This window comes from Notolepis coatsorum, assembly GCF_963971535.1.
Source record: "Notolepis coatsorum genome assembly, chromosome: 9".
In the NCBI taxonomy this organism is placed as follows: Eukaryota; Metazoa; Chordata; class Actinopteri; order Aulopiformes; family Paralepididae; genus Notolepis; species Notolepis coatsorum.
In genome coordinates this window covers 10,490,372-10,512,457 of record NC_140173.1, presented here as the reverse complement: position 1 = coordinate 10,512,457, position 22,086 = coordinate 10,490,372, and the positions used below count along the sequence as shown (strand labels likewise).

At 43.8% G+C, this 22,086-nt stretch overlaps 2 protein-coding genes across 2 annotated transcripts in view; one reads left to right on the top strand and one right to left on the bottom strand.

Annotated features, from left to right (window-relative positions):
- nolc1 (nucleolar and coiled-body phosphoprotein 1) overlaps window positions 1–6,547 on the bottom strand; it is a 30,919-nt gene extending 24,372 nt beyond the window's left edge. The window contains exons 1-6 of the mRNA XM_084321597.1: window positions 6,427–6,547; window positions 5,944–5,999; window positions 5,109–5,263; window positions 3,590–3,694; window positions 1,467–1,582; window positions 1,122–1,260 (exon numbers count right to left, since the gene is read on the bottom strand). Of these exons, the coding sequence (XP_084177723.1) occupies window positions 1,122–1,260; window positions 1,467–1,582; window positions 3,590–3,694; window positions 5,109–5,263; window positions 5,944–5,999; window positions 6,427–6,537 (682 nt within the window). The 5' untranslated portion in view covers window positions 6,538–6,547. The remainder of the gene's footprint in view (window positions 1–1,121; window positions 1,261–1,466; window positions 1,583–3,589; window positions 3,695–5,108; window positions 5,264–5,943; window positions 6,000–6,426) is intronic.
- Window positions 6,548–8,519: 1,972 nt separating this feature from the next.
- mrps6 (mitochondrial ribosomal protein S6) lies at window positions 8,520–19,486 on the top strand. The gene is made up of 3 exons (XM_084321577.1): window positions 8,520–8,691; window positions 9,080–9,392; window positions 19,363–19,486. Coding segments are annotated over exons 1-3 (348 nt in total). The 5' UTR covers window positions 8,520–8,658; the 3' UTR covers window positions 19,365–19,486.
- Window positions 19,487–22,086: the final 2,600 nt, after the last annotated feature.

Genomic DNA, 22,086 nt, shown 5'->3' with positions numbered 1-22,086 from the left:
CACTCCTGTTGCCACGCCCCCCTTTTAGACAATTGGCCTCGATACTAGTCGAGTTGGGTACCGTTCACATTTGAATACCGGTACCTGGGAATTGATACTGGTACCAAAGAGTACTTTACTCTGTAATAACACATTTTTTATTTCAGTTGTAAAAAAATAAGTCCAAACTTCATTCAGAGCATTTTATTATTTGTTAAATAAAACCCCTCCATACACCCCCCCCCCCTCCCAAACCATTGCTACCTTTTTTTACTCTTCTTTTTAATTTATAAATTCTAAAATGCGCTATTTATTATGCATCATCTAAATGTTTAAATATCAGCATTATCTTCTTTATATAGGTTTAAAATGTGGCCACATAAAATCATTGAAGTACAGAGAGAGAAAGTGAAGGGGGTTTGGGCTCAGCCCCTCTCATTCCTTTTGGGACCAACTTAGTTCATATTAACAGCCGTTGTTGGTTTAGGTTTTTACCCCGACGACTTGGGCTCACAGGGATGGCGAGAATGCAAAGCATGTTAAGACGCATTGGACCCATTGCTCGTGTGGCTGTTGGTGGTATGGCACTGTGCAGTTTTGTAACCCGCGAGGAGTTTGTCGGTACTGGGCAGTACTGATGTAATTAGGTCGGAACCCTTAAAAGTACTGAGTTCGGCACCCAACCCTAATGAACACAACCTCAATTTCAGCCTCCTATGGTGAAACCTGTGGCTGTTCGAGGGTGCACAGCACACGTCCCCTCAAAACGGACTTTAAATGCTCCGACATACGTCTGTAAAACAAGCAAGAGGGGGAAACAAGCAGCACGTCCACTCATTTACATCCCAACGATGCGGAGACACGATCAAAGTCGAGAGCAGAATATTCTCCAGTTGGTTAAATGCATCAAGACAAACACTTGTTTTCTGCAGTGCACACTGCTAAACACAGAATCATGTCTTCTCCTTTCAGCGTATAGGAGTCCATCCACACACAACACGTCTGCAGGTATGAAATTGACCGGGCAACAACGTACCGTGTGAGAGACGAGGCAAAAGCGGGCCGATAATCTCGGGTGTTTCTATATATCCACCTTTCACTAAAGTACACAAGACGACCCAACGTTCGGGGCTTGCACACACCTGGTTTGGATTTCTTGGCAGGAGGGGCCTCCTCTTCATCAGAGGAGTCTTCCTCGCTGCTGGACTCGGCGGCTGCTGCTGCAGGGGCCTTAGCGGGAGCAGCAGGGGCCTTCGCTGGGGCCGCAGGCTTCACTGGAGCCTAGCATGAGACAATAGATGAGTACTGAGGGCCAAACGTTTTGTAGAGGGGACGCATCAGATGTTGGGCAGATACAACATTTGTGTTCCCAATACCAAGAGCCATGTAAAAGATCAGGATGAAAGCGCCTTGGTTTCTATTGCTCCAAACTAACAGTCCAAGTCAATTGGGTATTGTGTTTTCAGACGTGATAAATCCTCAGATACCTTCGCTGGCTCCTCTTCTTCAGAAGAACTGTCCTCACTGCTCTCCTGCTTCTTCGGGGCAGCAGCCTTAGCAGCGACCGCAGCCTTGGGTGTTGTGGCTGCTGCAGCCTTAGCTTCTAGAAACCAGAGATAAAAAAAGGTACACAAGCATAAGGTCAACATCATCTGCTCAATTCTTATTGCATCGTTAAAGCGCCATCTTGACGTTTGGAATTTTATCGTTCCATTTTCTTCAGACACTGGTCACACAACAGGCGCATTTGCCCCGAAACTACCAGGAATTCGAATTGCCAGAAACTGCATTGCACGGAACTTTAAGTTCCTTCGACCGATTGTTCTGCGTTTACGCCGTGGTGACAAGATTAGGCTAATTAGACCAGTGACGTGTGAAAAGTGACAGTCTCTTCGCTTATGTGCGTAGATCACTTTCAATATTCTGTCCATACAGATTAATTACTTGATCTGCAAACATTTCACCTGCTTAGTTCATACAATCCGCCCTGCGACAACACTAGTAGTTTCGGGGGGCCTACCACCCCCCCTGAAAATAATCCTAGGGGAAACACTAAATATACATTTACATTTCCTGATTGAAAGCAGATGACAAGGTGAAATGGACAGTAAACATCTCCTTAAATACTTAATCTACAAACTTAGGACTGTTACGACAGCACAATATTGACGTAACTAAAAGATTCGCTGGGGGGAAATCTAAAAAGCCCTACCCCCAGAGCAGGGTATTTTTGGGGGTGAAATAATCTCCTTGAACTTCTGCTCGGACCGCATTCCTTGCGGTGCAAACGCACCAGAGTTGAAAAAGTCCCTAGTTCTGGGGGAAAGTTCCTGTGGTGCAAACACGACTAATGTGGGGAACATTTCTGTGTTGGCACCCAAGACATCATGTTAGAATTGTTGCATTGAAGCCAGCGTGTGCTGCTACAAGGTTATGAACGACCTGGTGAAGAAAAACACAAAAATTCGAATGCCAAAGCATTCCTTAAATGGTATTTCTATAAAGAATATGTTAAAGGGATATATAATTTTATATATATAAATAAATACATGAAGTGGTATGCCAATAGTCTAATCAATGAATTAGCTGACTTATCGAGTCCCGAGGTCCACATTCTGGTTGTGTTCCGAGCTAGAACCCAGTAGTCTGAAGCTGCCACAAGTCACCTAATGCCTTGATTAGACTACCGGCAAGTAGTTCATATCATACCACTTTAATGTCCAACAATTCCGAAGTATCCCTTTAAACTCTTAAGCCCTAGCCATGTTTTCAGAAAATGTGCCTAAAAGTACATACCCAAGTAAATGGAAGATTGCACCACTTCTACAAGGTCCATTTGCATGTTCCTGGTATCTAGGGACATCTATGGACCTCAGGGAATGTATTCCCAGTGTCAGAAGTGTGTTTTACTAAGCTTGAATAAATTGTAATGAACCAAAAGGAGAATATTAATTATTAAATAGTATCTTTGACGGTGAATAACACCATGCTAACATTGACCAAAAGTGAAAGCTTTGGTCAGCAACTTCTTGAGATCAAGTGTACAATAATAAATTAAGAAAGGGCAGATGATTTAAAGGGGTTTTTGTAGATACCCATCCGGACACATGCAATATGAATATAGAATATCAGGCCTATAAATTACCTTATATGTCCAAGTCACTATGGATCGGATTTAGTACCACCAGGCGCCCGGTACAGGGCAGCAAAGACAGTGAATGAAATCTACTGTAAGTACAGTTACTTCTGTATAATGTCCATAGCTCTGCCATTTTTACCGTATTGAGATGCGTTTTTTCCCCCCCCCCCGAGACGTTCACGGAAAGGTAAAGAAATTCTCGCATCTAAATCAACCGGTTTCCAATGCAATGCACAGATTTTTTACAAGTTCATATTTAGCTAATTATCACTTAAAACCATTGCTAAACAAACAGTGCTGAAAATACACTTTGACTGCCGTTTTGATAGGGTTAGGGTCTTTACTCTTGGCTACATTTGAAAAAAGAAACACAACATCACTTAATACAGACTGTATTGATCCATTTGTGACATGAAATAAATCTCAGCCCGGCTTAAGAGGTTAATACAATACATGTGCCCATGAACTTACTGGGAGCAGGGGCCTTGGCTTTTTTCTCATCCTCAGAGTCAGACTCCTCGCTGCTGGAGCTGCTGTCTTTTTTTCTAGCTCCTGCTTTAGCAGGTACTACCTTAGCTGTTGGGGATGAAGAAAAATGCAGAATGTTACAGATACAGTAAACTGCTAACGAGTCAACCAGCACCTGCTAAGGCCCTAGGGGTCAGACCCTTTAGCTCAGCTGGTTAGTGCGGCCGCCAGAGGATCCTATAGTCCCAGGTTCAAATCCACTCGGTTATATTGGTGGGAGCGATGGGATCTCACTGCCCTGTGAATCTGTATCCAGGTTTACGTAGCAATGGGGGTGGGATCTCAGTTCCTTAACCCGGAGAAAAAGTGTGCGCATGGACGAAAGAACATCTTCTTTAGCTCAGCTGGTTTATAGTGCGGTCGCCTGTGGATCCTATGGTTCAAATCCACTCGGTTACAATACTAACATGTGTTAATAAGAAGACATGCAGACTTATTCTACTATAATAGGAAAAGCCCAATGCAAAAGATTTCCCAACCCAATGAGATATTGTTCAAATGAACAGACTTGTAGATTACATGCACTTTTCACCAGACAACTTAGGCCCTGTCCACACGAGAGTTTGGATTTAATATGACCGAAGTTTGAAAAAATAAAACTCCGTCCACACGGTGAACACAGGTGGACAACCGTGTATAACTGCGTACTCACGGGCAGAGCTGGAACCCAGCAACCGATACATTTAGTACAATGTAATACAATGCCAAAGCAGTAGGCGGCGATGTTGTTCAGACATGAAGGCCATTTCAACCAATCAGAAAAGACTGAACGCTCACTAAACTTCCTGTTGGGTCGCGATCTGCCATTAATTAACTGAAGAAGAAGAAGTAACGTTACCGATATGAAATGGATGTAAACGTTATTTAACAGATTGCAGAATGGGTACAATACAATACGGCTCAATACAAACAATTGTTAAGGGGATGCAGTCTGGACTGGGTTCCTTATAAGTTATAACAATAACTTGACAACACATGAGTTTAGTTTAGCTGCAGCTACATGTTTACTCTGAGCGTCAACAGACATCAGTCGATCACAACACTCAACACAGACGATACGTTTTGAACAAAAGTTTGTTACAATCATTTTCATATAACGCTACTTGGGACAGCTCTGCTGTAAACACTGGTGTAGTTGGCTCTGCTCTAATCTCTCTACCCCGCGGTCTGCCGTGAACATGGGGAATAACCTCGGTTGCTATGCCCACACGCAACTGCAAAACCGCACAACTCCACCCTGGCCACCGGTTTCAAAAGACCGCGGTTGCAGTGTAGCAAATCCCCGGTTGTGTGTGGCCGAACAGTGCAACTGCGCACATACAATCACGGTTACATTAAACCCAGCGTTCGTGTGGACGGGGCCTTAGGTTCCTTCCCCCATACCTACCATCGACCCTGGAGAGGGGGGGGGGTATCGTTGGGGTTAAGTAGCAGTTGGCATCTGATGGGAGAGAACGTTTACCTGCAGGGGCAGCCTTAGCCAGAGGTGCAGCAGCCTCCTCGTCGCTGCTCGACTCCTCACTGGAGCTCTCTGCACACTTTGTCTTCTTGGCAGTTGGCGCATTGGTGGCGTCTGCCTCGCCAGGCACAGCCTTCCGTTTCTTGCCTTCTGGGTGACTATAGGGACAACAGAACAGTTTAAAAAAACACATCACGTGGCTAACTGTGCATGCGTTTGTGGAAAGGTAACCTCGGTCCCTGTTTTATCTCCGTTAGATAGACCACCGCAACACTTCCGGGATTCTGAAATCGGGGAGGAGATAGCGGGGGGAGCATATGAATGAATGAATCCAGTGTATGTACTTCCCCTGGAAGCTGCCTCCAAACGGACCAAACGTTTCCCGAATCCTGTCGGCAAACAAGCTATAGAACGTCCCGGTCATGTAGTAAATTCTTCAGGCAAAGCCGTTGCAGTGGCCTAAACGAGGAAATATTGTGCACTTCACACGTTTCTATAATTGTTTTGTGGAAACCGGAACGCCTGTAGCCGGTACTTCCGTTTAGACACTTTAGGAGGCATATATTGTCCAGTCTAGTGGAAAGGTAACCTGTGAGGCAGTTTATCCCCTCAAAGCTGGTGGATGGATATTTTCAAAACCCAGTAATGGTTGATTGAAAACTGTATTACAGATTGCAGAATGGGTACAATACAGTACAGCTCAATACATACAATAGTTAAGGGGATGCAGACCAGAGAAAGACTTTCGTCTCGTTTACATCATTTTCAATTCATCATAAATGTTAGTCTAAAAAATATGAGACAAAAGGCAGAACTTGGGAGCAAGTTGGGTACTTACTTCGCCCAATAGTTGTAGATGTCGATTAGCCTCTCCTCATTTTGGTCTTGTGGGTTCTGAGGAGAAACACAAATAAATGTAGTTACATGCTAAACTGACATGACACTAAATAAATAGACAATATTCGGGCAAACTCTAACGTCGGTGTGGCTCTCGGCCCAAACAGGACCACAGGAACATGAGTGACGTCGTTAAAGACGGTTTGATTGATTGAATGGATTGATCCGTGTTTGAACCGTGTTTGACTCGGAATAGACTGCCAATAGTTGCGACGATACACCAGATATGCACGTTATATCAACACGTGTTAGCAGCACACACAACAGATATATATACAGTACGCCTCCTCCTCGTGTGACCAGGTGCTGCTGCTGCTGGCCTAAATAGCCAAGCAACTCGAGCTTCATCATCGTCAATTCGTGCACGTTCCTGCAGAGAGAGAAGGTGCTGCCAACAACACAACAACAACAACGAGTCTCTTACCACTTTCGCCTGCTTTAGAAACTGCTGGGCCGCTTTGGTGAACTTGTTCTCCAGTAGGAACGAATACACGTGTTTAAAGAGATCGCTCGGTACAGCGTTCTGCTCCGCCATCTTCGGATCTTCGCACCACCACGTGAGAGAGAGAGAGTGGAGCCCGTCGAGTCACGTGTGGGGCAGAGCAGGCGGCGCGGATTGACGACGTCACAACACACACAACGTATACCGTTTTTTCGAGTAGGGTCCAGCTGCAGCGCCGGAGAATCCTCTCAAGGGGCACGCCTGTGGCAGCCACAGAGAGCGCGCTGATTGGCGAAGTGATTGATTGATTGATTGAAAACTTTATTAGCAGAATAAAGATTGCAGAATGGGTACAATACAGTACAGCTCAATACACACAATTGTTAAGGGGATGCAGACCAGAGAATGACTTTCGTCTTGTTTACATCAGGGTCCCCCATTTTCAATTCATCAGGACATATATGACATACAGGCATGCGTTCTTCATGGGACGGGGGTGCACTAAGTGCAAGCCCAGATAAGTACTCGCTATTTGCATATCAATAGCGCCGGTCGTATTTAACACACCTGACGACCGGCGCTATTGATATGCAAATAGCGAGTGCAATCCCAGTTGATTTCAGGAACGCACCACTGGGTAGGAGGACGAGACAACTTGTCCATCTGAGCTGATTTCATTGAGACCAGGGATCTGACACTGACCAACACTCTCCTCTAACAGACCAGTCTTCGACCCGCTTGGTAGCTAGAGTTGTATGTGGCCGTTTGATATTTCATGATCCTTTACCGTTTCTAATTTCAAATGGGTTGTGCCAATAACAAACAACAAGCTTTTGGACTTGTCAGTGCCAGATGCAGGGTATGGGGTAGACCTCGCATACAGTCACGTCATCCCCCAATAACCAATAACCAATAGCCAATAACAGCTTGCATATATACCGGTAGACAGTACCTGGCGCGAGCTGTTTATTGCAGCGCAACTTGAGTGACCGGAAATAAACAGCTTGCGCCAGGTATATATTATGCGCTTGTGCTGGTTAGACTATACTTAGGCTATATTACATAACGTTACGTATGTAGTACTTGCGGTGCGTGCATTAGTGCATGTTTTGGGGATTAATGAGAGGACAAAAACAAGAATTATTAATAATAATAATAATATATATATTTTTTTTTTTGCGGGACACTTATTGAAATGCGGGACAATATTCTTCTCTTGCGGCATGCGGGACAGAGGGCTGAAATGCGGGACTGTCCGGCACAAATCGGGACGTTTGGTCACCCTAAGGTCGTCAGAGACCTGAGCTCAGAGATGGAGCAAGCAGCCGTTTTCCGTGTGGTCCTAGTGCCGCGTCGCGTCTCCGTTTATTATCGTGTAACATTGTTTTGGACGGTAAAAAAGTGCAGGGGACAATAACTGCCTTCTGAAAACATGCAGTCCCCAGTGTTCCCCCCCATAATTACGCCCCAGTTAGGCCAGGGGTGCAGTGCTGGGCATACGCGGTCAAACGACGTTTGGGATGTTTGGGCTTCGTCACTGAGGCCACTAAGTGCCAGCGCCACGACACAAAAATGACTTGTCGCCGGCACTTATCACCTAGACTTTGCATAATAATAGGATACCGACAACCAAATACAAGCCCTGTAGGTGGGGGGTTGCTTGATCTCTCGACTGGAAGGATGAGACAAGGTGTATCATCTGTTCTGTGCGCAACCGAGGGAACATGTATGCGCGCGTGCGCAGGCGTTTGGCCTTCACCCATATTACGACTGCACCCCTGAGTTAGGCTAAGCATAACCAGTTCGAAACAAGGCGGACATTAATAAAAATGTCAATCAATCAATCAATCAATCCAATAACACACGCTCACTTAAAACAGCGCACCTCCGAGCTGCTTCTATAGAAAGTAGGTTCGTACTTTACGCCAGACTTACATCAGCTCGCGCTGGCTGCCACAGGCTTGCCCAGTGAGAGGATTCTCCGGCGCTGCAGCTGGACCCTATTGGTTTTTTTTCAGTTGTGACAGGCGCGTATATCACACGTCACCACTGATCTCCTCCCACCCCCTCGTGTCATAACAACATGGTTGTCTTTCAACCTTGTCGCTACTAGCACCAACTACATTAGCAGCGGTTCATACCGGATGAACAGTTTGCAATAGTGTTGTTTTTTCCCCCATCATTACTTGTAGTTAATCTATCATATCGGAAGCCATGCCTCGCTATGAACTGGCCCTCATCTTGAAGGTAAATGTACAGTCTCCTCCCCACCGTATGTATATTTCTCTCCCACCCACCCACCCCCTCCTAATGTACAGTCCCCTCCCCATCATATGTATATACTCTGTCAGGATCTATGGGTAACAGTACTGTATATTTGAATATCGTATATGTCACAAATGTATCAGTACTAAATACCTGTATGTCCCTATGCCATAAATGTCATGTATGTTCTGTATGTTGTGTGTCATAAATGTCAATATGAATTGAAAATGGGGGACCCTGATGTAAACAAGACGAAAGTCTTTCTCAGGTCTGCATCACCTTAACAACTGTGTATATTGAGCCGTACTGTATTGTACCCATTCTGCAATATGTTAAATAAAGTTTTCATTCATTCATTCATTCATTCAAGGCGATGCCGAGGCCGGAGATGGCGGCTGCCCTGCGGCGCACGGTGGAGAACCTGCTGGGACGCGGCGCGGTGGTGCGCGGGCTGGAGAACCTGGGCGAGAGGCTGCTGCCCTACAAGATGTCAAGACACAACGAGCGACACGAGCGGGGCGCCTACTTCCTGATCGACTTCCACGCAGCGCCCAACATCTTCACGCCCCTGCTGGCTGACCTGGGGCGCGACGTGGACGTGGTGAGGCCCACCCTGCTGAAGAAGGACGGCGAGGAGGACAGCGGCTGGTGCAGCGGTGGCCCAGAGTCCATGATGAACTCATGTAAGGACTGGCGATTTGATGCAGTCTGCTACTTAAAACCCTTTCACTGCCACACGACAGCAGGTTAACCCTTTCACTGCCACACGACAGAAGGTTAACCCTTTCACTGCCACACGACAGAAGGTTAACCCTTTCACTGCCACACGACAGAAGGTTAACCCTTTCACTGCCACACGACAGAAGGTTAACCCTTTCACTGCCACACGACAGCAGGTTAACCCTTTCACTGCCACACGACAGCAGGTTAACCCTTTCACTGCCACACGACAGAAGGTTAACCCTTTCACTGCCACACGACAGCAGGTTAACCCTTTCACTGCCACACGACAGCAGGCCACACGACAGAAGGTTAACCCTTTCACTGCCACACGACAGCAGGTTAACCCTTTCACTGCCACACGATGGCAGGTTAACCCTTTCACTGCCACACGACAGAAGGTTAACCCTTTCACTGCCACACGACAGCAGGTTAACCCTTTCACTGCCGCACTACAGAAGGTTAACCCTTTACTATCACACAGCCGACGGTCGCCCATAATGTTGGTGTGTTCCTTTAAATATCTGAAGAAAAGACAACACTCAAATTAAGATAAGTAAGATACAAAAATGTAGTTTATTATAATATGATAACATCAAATATGCACGTCGCCAATAACGGTGAAAAGGTACAGGGGATGGGAAACATCACGCCGTTTGTCTTGCAGACTTGAAGAGCAGATTCCTGTAAAACAAAAAAGCAGTTATTAAAAAGAATCACACCCTCCTGATTGAAATTGATTGATTGAAAAAACTTTAGTAACAGATTGCAGAATGGGTACAATACAGTACAGCTCGATACATACAATTGTTAAGGGGATGCAGACCAGAGAAAGACTTTCGTCTTGTTTACATCAGGGTCCCCCATTTTCAATTCATCATAACATATGACATACTGTCATACATGACATACAGATAGACAGTACTGCTACATCTATACATTTATGACATACCAGATTTGCAAATACAGTACTCGGGCATTAAAGCGTTCCGTCTTGAGACGGATTTCCGTCAATTTGTTTATATTTATATAATATTTTGATTTATATCAAAAAAAATTAATTTTTTTATATATAAAGTTTGCCAAGGGTTGTATCAGTAGTATTGGCAGTGGTAGTAGTCGTAATAGTAATCCAGTCTATTTTTTTTATTTTCTAAAAAATAAACTAGTTCAACACAGGTACCGTAACCACTTTTGCTTAATTTCTTTGATGGCTCAAATGTATGCTCTAGTGTCTAGTCGATTTTGTGTTTTGAGCACAACGTTCATCATAGATCTAGCCTCTTAATTTTGCTCTCAAAGTGCACCAGATTGATGCATTTAACTTTAAAACTTAAAAAAGAAAAATCATGCCCCCGGACCCCCCTAGAGGGCCCGAAGTTCACCCACGACCACAGTCTCACTAAATCCTGTGGGAAACACTGAGGATTCACATTTTTCTACGGCTGTGGGTAGGGTGTTGCACATTGTTGTGGCATAATTGCTAAACGTGTTTAGTCCCTTGTTTGTATGACAAGCCTTTTAGTTCATGGTTCAAAGTAATGGGAAAAGGGTGCTAGCTCGCCATCAATCAGAAGCTAGCCACAAGACTTGCATTCACGCTCTCCAGCACACAGCCTCCCTGCCTGGCACAACAACCACAACAGTAGGGTCTATAGTCACAGTCAGGACAGTAGGCTCTACAAGTAGGTAGGCTCCCTTAAAACACTAACGCTATTAAAAAAAGAAAAAAAACAGTGGAGGTCCGTTAAAATAAGAATATGACTTGGCCTGAAAGTCAGGAGATTTTTCTTTTTGCTTTAATCCATGAGTACTGTTTGTGATACAAAAATTTTCTAGAAAAGAGGGTATATACATTTGACGTAGAAACTGTACATTGGAGGAGTATGGTAGGTAGGGGTGGGACGATACATCGATCCAGATCGATACATCGATGTAATTATCAACAATCGAATCAGATCGATGCAATGTAATAAGATCGATTCATATCGATACTCTTATTTTGAAAATCCTGTGGCGAGTCTCATATCCGCCCAAGAACAACAGCAGTAGCTCCGTGTGTGTAGACGTTACAGCATAGCATTCTCCCTTTCTGTGTGTGTGCGCGCGTCTTTGGAAAGACCAGATGAGGTCAGAGGAGTTTGATGTTTAAATGTTATTTAAACATAAACAATATAATACATAATAAATGTAGGCCTATACATGATCATGCAACATCAACAAATTGTTGTAGGAACGGTTTGGGAGAGGGAGGTAGGGAGGGGTTTTAGGTTGAGTTTTGAGTTCCAAAAAATGGAGCTTAAAGTTTAAAGCTCAATATATCAAAACGTGGCACTTTACAGTGAACAGGAGGTCTATTTGTATTAAAAACAATAGATTGATTTTCCTTTAAATGTCTGGAAGAGCTCAAAAATACAAATGTCAAATGATATTTTCGTTACCTTTTTTTAGTTGATCTAAATGTTACTGATTGTGTTAAATGGGCATATGATATCATCTCATATCGATTGCAGGCACCTGAATCTAATCTAATCGTATTGTATCGTGAGAGACTTTGTGATATCGGCAAATATCGTATCGTTGTCCAAAGAATCGATATCGTATCGTATCATGATGAAACTGGTGATTCCCACCCCTAATGGTAGGTGGGGTGGGTAAGTAAGTAAGTAAGTAAGTAAGTAAGTAAGTAAGTAAGTAAGTAAGTAAGTAAGTAAGTAAGTAAGTACGGTAAGTAAGTAAGTAAGTACGGTAAGTAAGTAAAGTTTATTTATATAGCACTTTTCACAGAGACAACTCACAAAGTGCTTTACATACAGCAGAAATTAAATAAAATAAAAAGCAAGAACCATTCAAGAGATAAGACCGAACAAAACACAATGCATCACAGAGAAACAAAACAAAACAAAAGACATATTCTATACCTGAAGGAGAAGCTCAAACATTACCCAAAGGCCTGTTTAAACAGTAATGTTTTTAGCTGATTTAAAAAAATGTCAACAGACGCTACAGCTCTTAGGCCACGAGGAAGGGCCTTCCAGAGTCTAGGCGCTACAGACTGAAAGGCTCTGTCACCTTTGGTGATTAACCTGGTGCGCGGAATGACCAACAGATCCTGGTCAGCTGTCCTCAGGGTCCTGCTGGGCACATATGGTTCCAGCAGGTCAGTTAAATATTCTGGTGCCTGGCCGTGCAGAGCTCTGAAAGTGAGCACCAGGACTGTACATTGGAGGTGGGTGGGGTGGGGGGGTTGGGTAGTAGGGGTGGGTTGGGGACACTGTACATTGGAATATATACAAAACCATACTTGGTCATTTACTGTACATTGGAGGGGGTTGGGTTAGGACATTTATAGGGGCCTGTTTCGAATTGCAGTCTCCCGTAGGTGTTTTTTGAGAGTGGTAAGTAAAGGGTTAACCTTCTGTTGTGTGGCAGTGAAAGGGTTAACCTTCTGTCGTGAGGCAGTGAAAGAGTTAACCGGCTGGCGTGCGGCAGTGAAACAGTTAACCGGCTGTCGTGTGGCAGTGAAAGGGTTAACCGTTTTTTGGTAGTGCGACAGTGAAAGGGTTAACACAGCGATTCTCAAAGTGGCTCCTTGATCGGGCTCTCCCCAGAAACATTTGGAATCGTTTTTTTTTTGTAATTTTTTTATATTCTTTTATTATCTTTTTCCCCCTCCTTTTTCCGATTTTTCTCCCATCCCACTGTTAGTCGTTATTGTTGCGCACTTTCCCCTACTGTTGGTCCGAGAGGCCGGAGACTGTCGCATGCTTTCCTCCGACGCATGTGCAGCCAGCCGGCAGCCAGCCTGGCCGCGCAGGTTCTCACCGGGAGAGTGTAACATGTGGGAGGCTGCACTACCTCTCTCCAGATCCTACCCTCGCTGTGCAGGCGCCCCGACCGAACTGTAGGGGTCGCTGTCCACAACGCCCAGGACCCACCTGCCAGCTTTCCCCACCCCCTAATACTGCCAATTGTATTAGTGTGAACGGCCAGCCAAGCTGGTGACACGCCGGGAGCTGGATTCGAACAGGCGAATCCAGAGTCTCCAGCGTTGGTGACGAACGCAATCTCCGCTACGCCACTTGACCGCCCGAACATTTGGAATAGTTATTAATGTCACTTATTTCTGACTAGAAGTTAGACCTACAGTACTATGAGAGAATGTAAGAGTGCCTGTTCAGGTGTGATGAATGAATGAATGAATGAAAACTTTATTTAACAGATTGCAGAATGGGTACAATACAGTACGGCTCAATAAACACAATTGTTAAGGGGATGCAGACCAGAGAAAGACGTTTGTCTTGTTTACATCAGGGTCCCCCATTTTCAATTCATAGTGACATTTATGACATACTCAACATACATGACATCATGAGATTTATGACATAGGGACATACATGACATACATACAGGTATATAGTACTGTTACATTTGTCACATATAGATATGCAAATATACAGTACTGTTACCCCTAGATCCTAACAGTAAATATATACATACGGTGGGGAGGAGACTGTACATTAGGAGGGGGTGGGTGGGAGAAAATATATACATACGGTGGGGAGAGAATATATACATACGGTGGGGAGGAGACTGTACATTAGGAGGGGGTGGGGGGTTAGGACATTTACAGGGACCAGTTTCGAATTGCAGCCTCCTGTAGGTGCTCTTTGAGAGCGGTTTTGAATGTGGGTAGTGATTCACATTCCTTTACAGCTGTGGGTAGGGTGTTCCACATTGATGTGGCATAATTGCGAAACGTGTTTAGTCCCTTGTTTGAGCCGAATCTGGGTTTAACATGATTTGTGGAGCTCCCTCTGGTGTTGTGGTCGTGGTATTCACTGACCTTTGGGAAGTATTTTGACATGTACATGGGTACCTTAGTCGTATAGTGTATCTTGTAGACCAGGCCCATTGCAAGTTGCTGTACTCTGTCGTCTACTCTAAGCCATCCTAGGTAGTCAAAGTGGGCAGGGGTGAGGTGGGTTCTAGGTCTTTACTCTTGATCTTACATTGTGTTGGACAGGCACCACAAACTGGACATTTTCCAGTTTGAGTTAGTTTATTCTGACGGCAGACAAACTGCGGGCGCTGCACTGTATGGATCTTCACCAATATTTATACTAGAAAATAAATACAGAAATGCTCATTTTACCACACACAGCTTTGTAAGTGGCTAACTTAGCTAGCAACATAGCCTATAAATGGTAAATGGCTGCATTTATATAGCGCTTTTATCCAAGGCGCTTTACAATTTTGTTCCTCACATTTGACCCATTCACTCACACATTCACACACCGACGGTGGAGGCAACCATGCAAGGAGCCAACCTCCTCAACGGGAGCAGTTGGGGGTTAAGTGTCTTGCTCAATGACACTTTCACACGCTGCCTGGGAGGAGTGGGAATCGAACCGGGAACCTCCGGATTACCAGGCGACTGCTATACCTCCTGACACACTGTCGCCCCTACATGCCGTTGTTTGTAACAGTACAAATTTACAAAAGTATTTCTTTGTCTAAACCCTGACTAGTTAGTAGTTGCATAGCTTTTGCCTAGACGCCGCTGATTGACACCATTACAGACCTTTTAACCCTTTCACTATCACACTACCAAATGGTTAACCCTTTCACTGTGACAATACAGAAGGTTAACCCTTTCAATGCCACACGACAAAGGGTTAACCCCTTCACTACCCCACCACAGAAGGTTAACCCGTTCACTACCACACTACAGACGTCTGTAGTGTGGTAGTGAAAGGTTAACCGTCTGTAGTGTGGTAGTGAAAGGTTAACCGTCTGTAGTGTGGTAGTGAAAGGTTAACCTTCTGTAGTGTGGTAGTGAAAGGTTAACCTTCTGTAGTGTGGTAGTGAAAGGTTAACCTTCTGTAGTGTGGTAGTGAAAGGTTAACCTTCTGTAGTGTGGTAGTGAAAGGTTAACCTTCTGTAGTGTGGTAGTGAAAGGTTAACCTTCTGTAGTGTGGTAGTGAAAGGTTAACCGTCTGTAGTGTGGTAGTGAAAGGTTAACCTTCTGTAGTGTGGTAGTGAAAGGTTAACCTTCTGTAGTGTGGTAGTTTGTTTCCAACTACTATAGCCAACGAGGGGTTAAGGCAAACTCGTTCTCCTTAAGCAAGGTGTCAGTAGTCAAAGTGGCTGCGATGCTGGGTGAGCTCAAAATCAAGAAGGCCACAGGTGTAGATGGCATCAGTGCCAGGTTTCTGAGGGATGCAGCCGGAGTTATAGCTCCACCAGTAACCCATATTATTAACCTCTCCCTGGACCTAGGCAAGGTACCCACCGACTTCAAGAATGCCAAAGTCATCCCTATATATAAAAAAGGGAGCAAATCTGACCCCAGCAATTATAGACCAGTCTCAATTTTAAGTGTGTTATCCAAAGTCCTAGAGAAGATAGTCCATGAACAAGTCCAGGAATATGCAAGCAGCCATGACCTCCTGTACGACCTCCAATCCGGCTTTAGGAAGTCTTACTCTACTGAAACATGTCTTCTTTATCTTTTGTCAGCCAAGCACACTGATGTAGTACACTGCCAAAGCAGTAGGTGGCAGTAGGTGGCAAACATGAAGGCAATTTCAACCAATCAGAACGAATGTGCCAATACACTTCCTGGTGGAAGCTCCACCAAAAGAAAATGTCAACAAGGCAGCCTATGCCGCGCCACCATCTTGTTTACTCAATGCAGCAATAATTTTTCAGCAAAGCCTAATAAAAGTGCAATAAACAAAACGGATACATTCACTGTGTGTTCTGCTTGTCATTTGTTGATGAAACAAAACTAACATCAACACAAGTGACCACCAAGAGCGGATAGTTTTAGTCTAAAAAACGCTCGGTAGCATTGTTAGCTGCACGCTACTTAGCCAGCAACAAAACTGATGATATCGCGAGCTATCAGTAGTTAGATAACATTAGAGACAACGCTGTGTGTATTAAACAAAGGTGAATAGATGACTGGGCCATTTTGTTTAATGCTTCTTAAGTTGAAAGAGGAACTCTGAGCTAACAGGGTCTGAATCCTGATAGCTCACGTTAGCCAGCTGCTCATGCCATCGGTAATGCTAGCAGAATGAATGGATGTAAACTTTATTTAACATATTGCATATGGGTACAATACAATACGGCTCAATACAAACAATTGTTAAGGGAATGCAGACTGTTGTAGCTTGGACTGGGGTCCTTATAACAATAACTTGACAACACATGGTAGCTGAAGCTATTTGGGACACGGAGCTCTGTCCCAAACACACACACACACACACTCTGTTGTCACCGGAAGGGCACGCAGATGGTATCTACTGCGCATGGGCGTTTTCGCAACAACGGCTAGCGTGCTGACTACACGCTGTTTGTCGACTCGTTTTTTTGCGTATCTCCAAACGCAAACACAATTTTGCGTTTCAGCCGTATCCACAAAAAAACGCCAAAAAACGCGTTTCTGTGTAGATAGGACATGAAACGTCGTCAAAAACGTATAAAAAAACGCCAGGAATACACTAGTCTAACCATAGCCTTACAGACAGTACCAGGAGGGAGATAGATTCAGGTAAGCTGTGTGGGCTAGTTCTTCTAGACCTACAGAAGGCTTTCGACACAGTGAACCATGACATACTGCTCTCCAAGCTTAAGGCCTTGGGTATGTCTGAGACAGTGGTCAGATGGTTCTCTTCCTACCTTGCTGATAGGGTGCAGCGGGTCGAGGTCAGTGGCACTATGTCAGAGGCCAAGCCCATTGTATGTGGGGTCCCACAAGGAAGCGTGCTAGGACCTCTCCTTTTTTTACTGTACATAAATGACATGTCAGCAGCATGCTCATGTAACTTGTTTTTATTTGCAGACGACTCAGCCCTGCTAGTCTCACACAAGGATCAGAACACACTAGAACAGATGCTAGGTGAAGAACTTGCAGGGGTCAGCAGGTGGCTTTCGGACAACAGGCTTTCTCTTCACCTAGGTAAAACAGAGGCAGTACTATTAGCCTCCAAGCCCAAGCTCAGGAAAGCACGGGAGTTTAATATCCAGCTAGGAGCTGTAACCCTAAAACAGCAAAAAAAAGCGAAGTATCTAGGCTGTATGATAGACGGGAGCCTAGATGGGGAGGCTATGGCCTCCCAAGTACTGGGCAAAGTCAACGCCCGCACCAGGTACCTAGCTAGGAAAGCCAACCTCCTTGGCAGAGATAGCCTCAGGCTATTAGCAAATAGCCTAGTACTCTGCCACTTTGACTATGGTAGCGTATCGTGGTTCGAGGGCCTGTCAGTGAACATAAAAAAGAAGCTTCAGGTTTCCCAAAATAAGCTAGTAAGGGTGGTAATGGGTCTTGGCCCTCGCACCCACATAGGGAGGAGTCACTTCCAGGAGCTAAACTGGCTTCCTATAGAGGCCAGAGTTACCCAGCTCAGACTGAACATAGTGCACAATATTATAAACCAAAGGTCCCCTAGATACCTCCAAAACTACTTCACCCCGGTCAACGAATCCCACAACCACAGAACTAGAGCAAGCATAGCAAACCTGAAGCCTGCTTCTTTCCGATCGAAACTGGGCCAATGCTCCCTTACTTTCTCTGGAGCCCAGGATGGGAACAAGCTGCCTCTCCCCATCAAGCAGAGCTTGAGCCTCCACAGCTTCAAGAGAAGCGTCAGGAAGTGGCTCATGGACAGAATAGAAGAATAGCCCCCTATAGTTTGAATGGGTTTCCAATCAGTTTTTAGTTATTGTGGGGTATACAATTTTAGCAATAGGTTAGTCTTTTAATGTTTTAAATGTATGAGTTTTGTGTTATTGTCAGTTTTTAGTTATTGTGGGGTATACAATTTTAGCGTTAGGTTAGTCTTATAATGTTTTAAATGTATGAGTGTTGTGTTATTGTCGTGTTTTTTTGTTGTGGCCTAACAGCCCTGGGACCATGACGGAAATAAGGGTTTTACTCTTTCTCATGTTATCCTTTGGATCCTTGTTGTGTGTTTTTAATCCATCAAAGTAGTGAAAGGTTAACCTTCTGTAGTGTGGTAGTGAAAGGTTAACCTTCTGTAGTGTGGTAGTGAAAGGTTAACCTTCTGTTGTGTGGTAGTGAAAGGTTAACCTTCTGTTGTGTGGTAGTGAAAGGGTTAAGGCAAGCCAGTCGGCTACATCAAGCAAACTGGATAGCAGCCATGTGTCTCCGGGGGAAATACACACAATTACTCCTTTCTTTTTTTTATATTCATAGTTTTAAGCAGAATGATCCAACGTCAAGAATGTTTGCAAGCTGATTAATGTTTCATAGTGAAGTATAGGAGCTTCTGAACCGGGGGGCAGAGACACATCTAATACTAGCATTATTTATTTGTTTATTTTCACACAAAGTAGTTTAGTAGTGGCAGGACCCTGGGGGACCCTGATGTAAACAAGACGAAAGTCTTTCTCTGGTCCCCTTAACAATAGACCTATCTCGAACCCTGCCCCTTTTCTTGATCCTCCAATCACAACTGTCGCTTAAAGTTTGTCCGAGGTAAGCGACAGTTGTGATTGGAGGATCAAGAAAAGAGGGCAGGGTTTGAGATAGGTCTATTGTATGTATTGAGCTGTACTGTATTGTACCCATTCTGCAATCTGTTAATAGTTTTTTCAATCAATCAATTTCAATCAGGAGGGTGTGATTTTTTTTTTTTTAACTTTGACCAGTCAGCTGGTTCTTTTTAGCGTTTATCGCTTTTTCTGGTCAAGCATGACCGACAGAAACAGGTTGAATAGGATATAGATCAGGGGAAAGACACTCTGAGAAAATACGGCGAGTCCGGGAGTCGAACTCGTGTAGCCCAGATCCGTGACGCGCACGGTTGTCCCCGACGCCGAAATAGCGCCGAGATACGCGGTGAGCTACTGGAGCTCCCCTTGGGTGTGATTCTTTTTAATAACTGCTTTTTTGTTTTACAGGAATCTGCTCTTCCAGCCTGCAAGACAAACGGCGTGATGTTTCCCTCCCCTGTACCTTTTCACTGTTATTGGCGACGTGCATATTTGATGTTATATTATAATAAACTACATTTTTTGTATCTTACTTATCTTAATTTGAGTGTTGCCTTTTCTTCAGATATTTAAAGGAACACACCAACATTATGGGAAATGCCCTTACCGTCTTCTCCAGAGTCTGAAGAAGATGGATACCAATTTCCTCTCAGTGCAGAGAGGAAGAAAGCGTGCGTTCGGTAGAAAGCTATCCGGCTGCAAGCTAGCCTAGCTTAGCACAAATTAATGGAATACGGAGCGCGCCGCTAGCCTATCTTAAAACTCCGGTAGAGTGTTTTTAGCCAACAGCTAGGGTATTGGTCTGTATCCGTATGGCCCAGTCCAAGCTGCTTCAATCTTGTGGGGCGTCTCGTTTATTTTTCAGATATAGTGAGTCTCAACTTCTCTAGTTTAAGATGCTGCATCAGCTCTTAACCACAGAGTCCAGCTAGTTTAAGATGCTGCATCAGCTCTTAACCACTGAGTCCAGCTAGTTTAAGATGCTGCATCATCACCTCTTAACCACTGAGTCCAGCTAGTTTAAGATGCTGCATCATCACCTCTTAACCACAGAGTCCAGCTAGTTTAAGATGCTGCATCAGCTCTTAACCACTGAGTCCAGCTAGTTTAAGATGAATCATCACCTCTTAACCACTGAGTCCAGCTAGTTTAAGATGCTGCATCATCACCTCTTAACCACAGAGTCCAGCTAGTTTAAGATGCTGCATCAGCTCTTAACCACTGAGTCCAGCTAGTTTAAGATGCTGCATCACCTCCCTTAACCACAGAGTCCAGCTTGTGGATGTGGAGACTTCCAGTGCAGAAGGATCAGTTGCTGTGCTAGCAGTCTAACACATTTTGTTATTTGGACTTTAGTTCCAGAAAGATTATCATTGTTTTCTCCTCTTATGCCAAATATAGATATCATAGGATCTGACTGAACTTCCATTTCAAAGATATTTAATTTATTAACACAGACATTTAATCAGAAACCTTTTTGTCTAATATGACATGATGATGTATTGTCTCTTAAATGTATGGATATTGAGGCAGTTTGTGAATTCTGTATGTGGTGGGAACTGGGAACACGAGAATGAAGAATTTAATTTGTCCTGCTTCTTGTAAATACGTTGACAGTGCGCTGTGAAAGGGGCCCCTCTAGTGGTCAGATGTGGCTACTGCTACTGTGAATGATAGGGTTGTTATAATAAATTACTAGGATAAAATGTAAGAAAATGTTCTTGAGATGAATAATGTAACTGAACAAGATATGATTACATTTCAAATATGTAGAAATGTGAAGATGGCTGTATGGTATTATTTGCATAACAATCATACAGGGTCTGATTTAGTGCATGTACAGGTAGGAATGTAAAATGGGTTTCTTAAGAGTTAACCGACACGAATCGATGTATAATGAACTGTAGTAAACCATTTGCAGTATTAGATTAGATTAGATTCAAATGTATTGTCATCATACAGCACAAGTACAGTACATGGAAATAAGTTTGGCATCCAACCAGAGTGCAAATGTAGCAGTAATGTGCAATAGTAATATAAAATGTACAGGTGATTGAACTGGGTACAAAATATACAAATTACTACTACAGAGTGTACAGAGTTGTAGTATAATATAATAGTGATACAGGTGTAAAGACAGTATGGTAGTAATACTGACTAGCAGCGCGACTAAGCAGGTAAGTACAGACGGGTGTGGATATGTATGTATGCGGTGAGAATGAATATATATATATAGTATAAGGTATATGCAGCATTATTGTATATAACATATATTTATTTAGTATACTTGCCTTTCTGATGATCAGATGGATCATTGCTGGAGAACCCTTAAAGAGGTATTCCACTGAATTTACAATTAATGAAATTACACATTAAAATGTGCCAAGATCTTTTTGTCTTGTTGTATGACTTGAGTTTGGAACACTCAGCCTGAGGACAATGCATGACATCTTCAAATTACATTGACTGAGATGGATGTTTATTTTAGGTACCTTCCCTCACACTATATAATGCATGCTTTAATTTCCCACCTAAAAAAATAATGTTTCTTCTGACAGAGGAGGCCTTTTCAGGCCCTGAAGAAGGTCTGAAGAAGCCTGCATGCTGTTTGAGGTGAAACCTTGTTGACACTATTTCCTCAACCATTTATTCAACTGCCCTGGAGTTGAGCTTCTGCTACAGTTGAAAATACTTGAGGAAATGGTGTCTGCAGTTCACTAAGTTCTCAAAATAGGGTCCGGGGATGATCCCCAGGGGTCCTTGAGAAGTTGAGAGGGTTCCAGGGGGTCCTCAGAAAAATGTGTAACAGTTTAATTTCACTAGTATTTTATTCACTAGAAGTTTAGTTTAGAATAATAATGACTTCTGATCATAGGTTTCTCTCTCCACTGTTATTCTCTACCTACATACAGTATAGACTGGGATTCTGGACTAAATCACATCTAAACACACCGGGAGGTCATCAAAGAGAAGCCGGCTATTTACTAACTCACTGCCACTTTATTTATTTTACTATGGACCACTTCTGCTAGAATATTTGCACTACGTTCTTTTACCTCTTTTATTTATCATTCACTTATCACCTCATTCATAAAATGTGTTTATATTGTGTATAGTCCTGTATATATTGTG

Coding starts and splice junctions, on each gene's coding strand:
- mrps6 (XM_084321577.1), top strand. CDS start 8,659: ATGCCTCGCTATGAACTGGCCCTCATCTTGAAG. Junction 8,692..9,079: donor AACTGGCCCTCATCTTGAAG/GTAAATGTACAG, acceptor CATTCATTCAAG/GCGATGCCGAGGCCGGAGAT.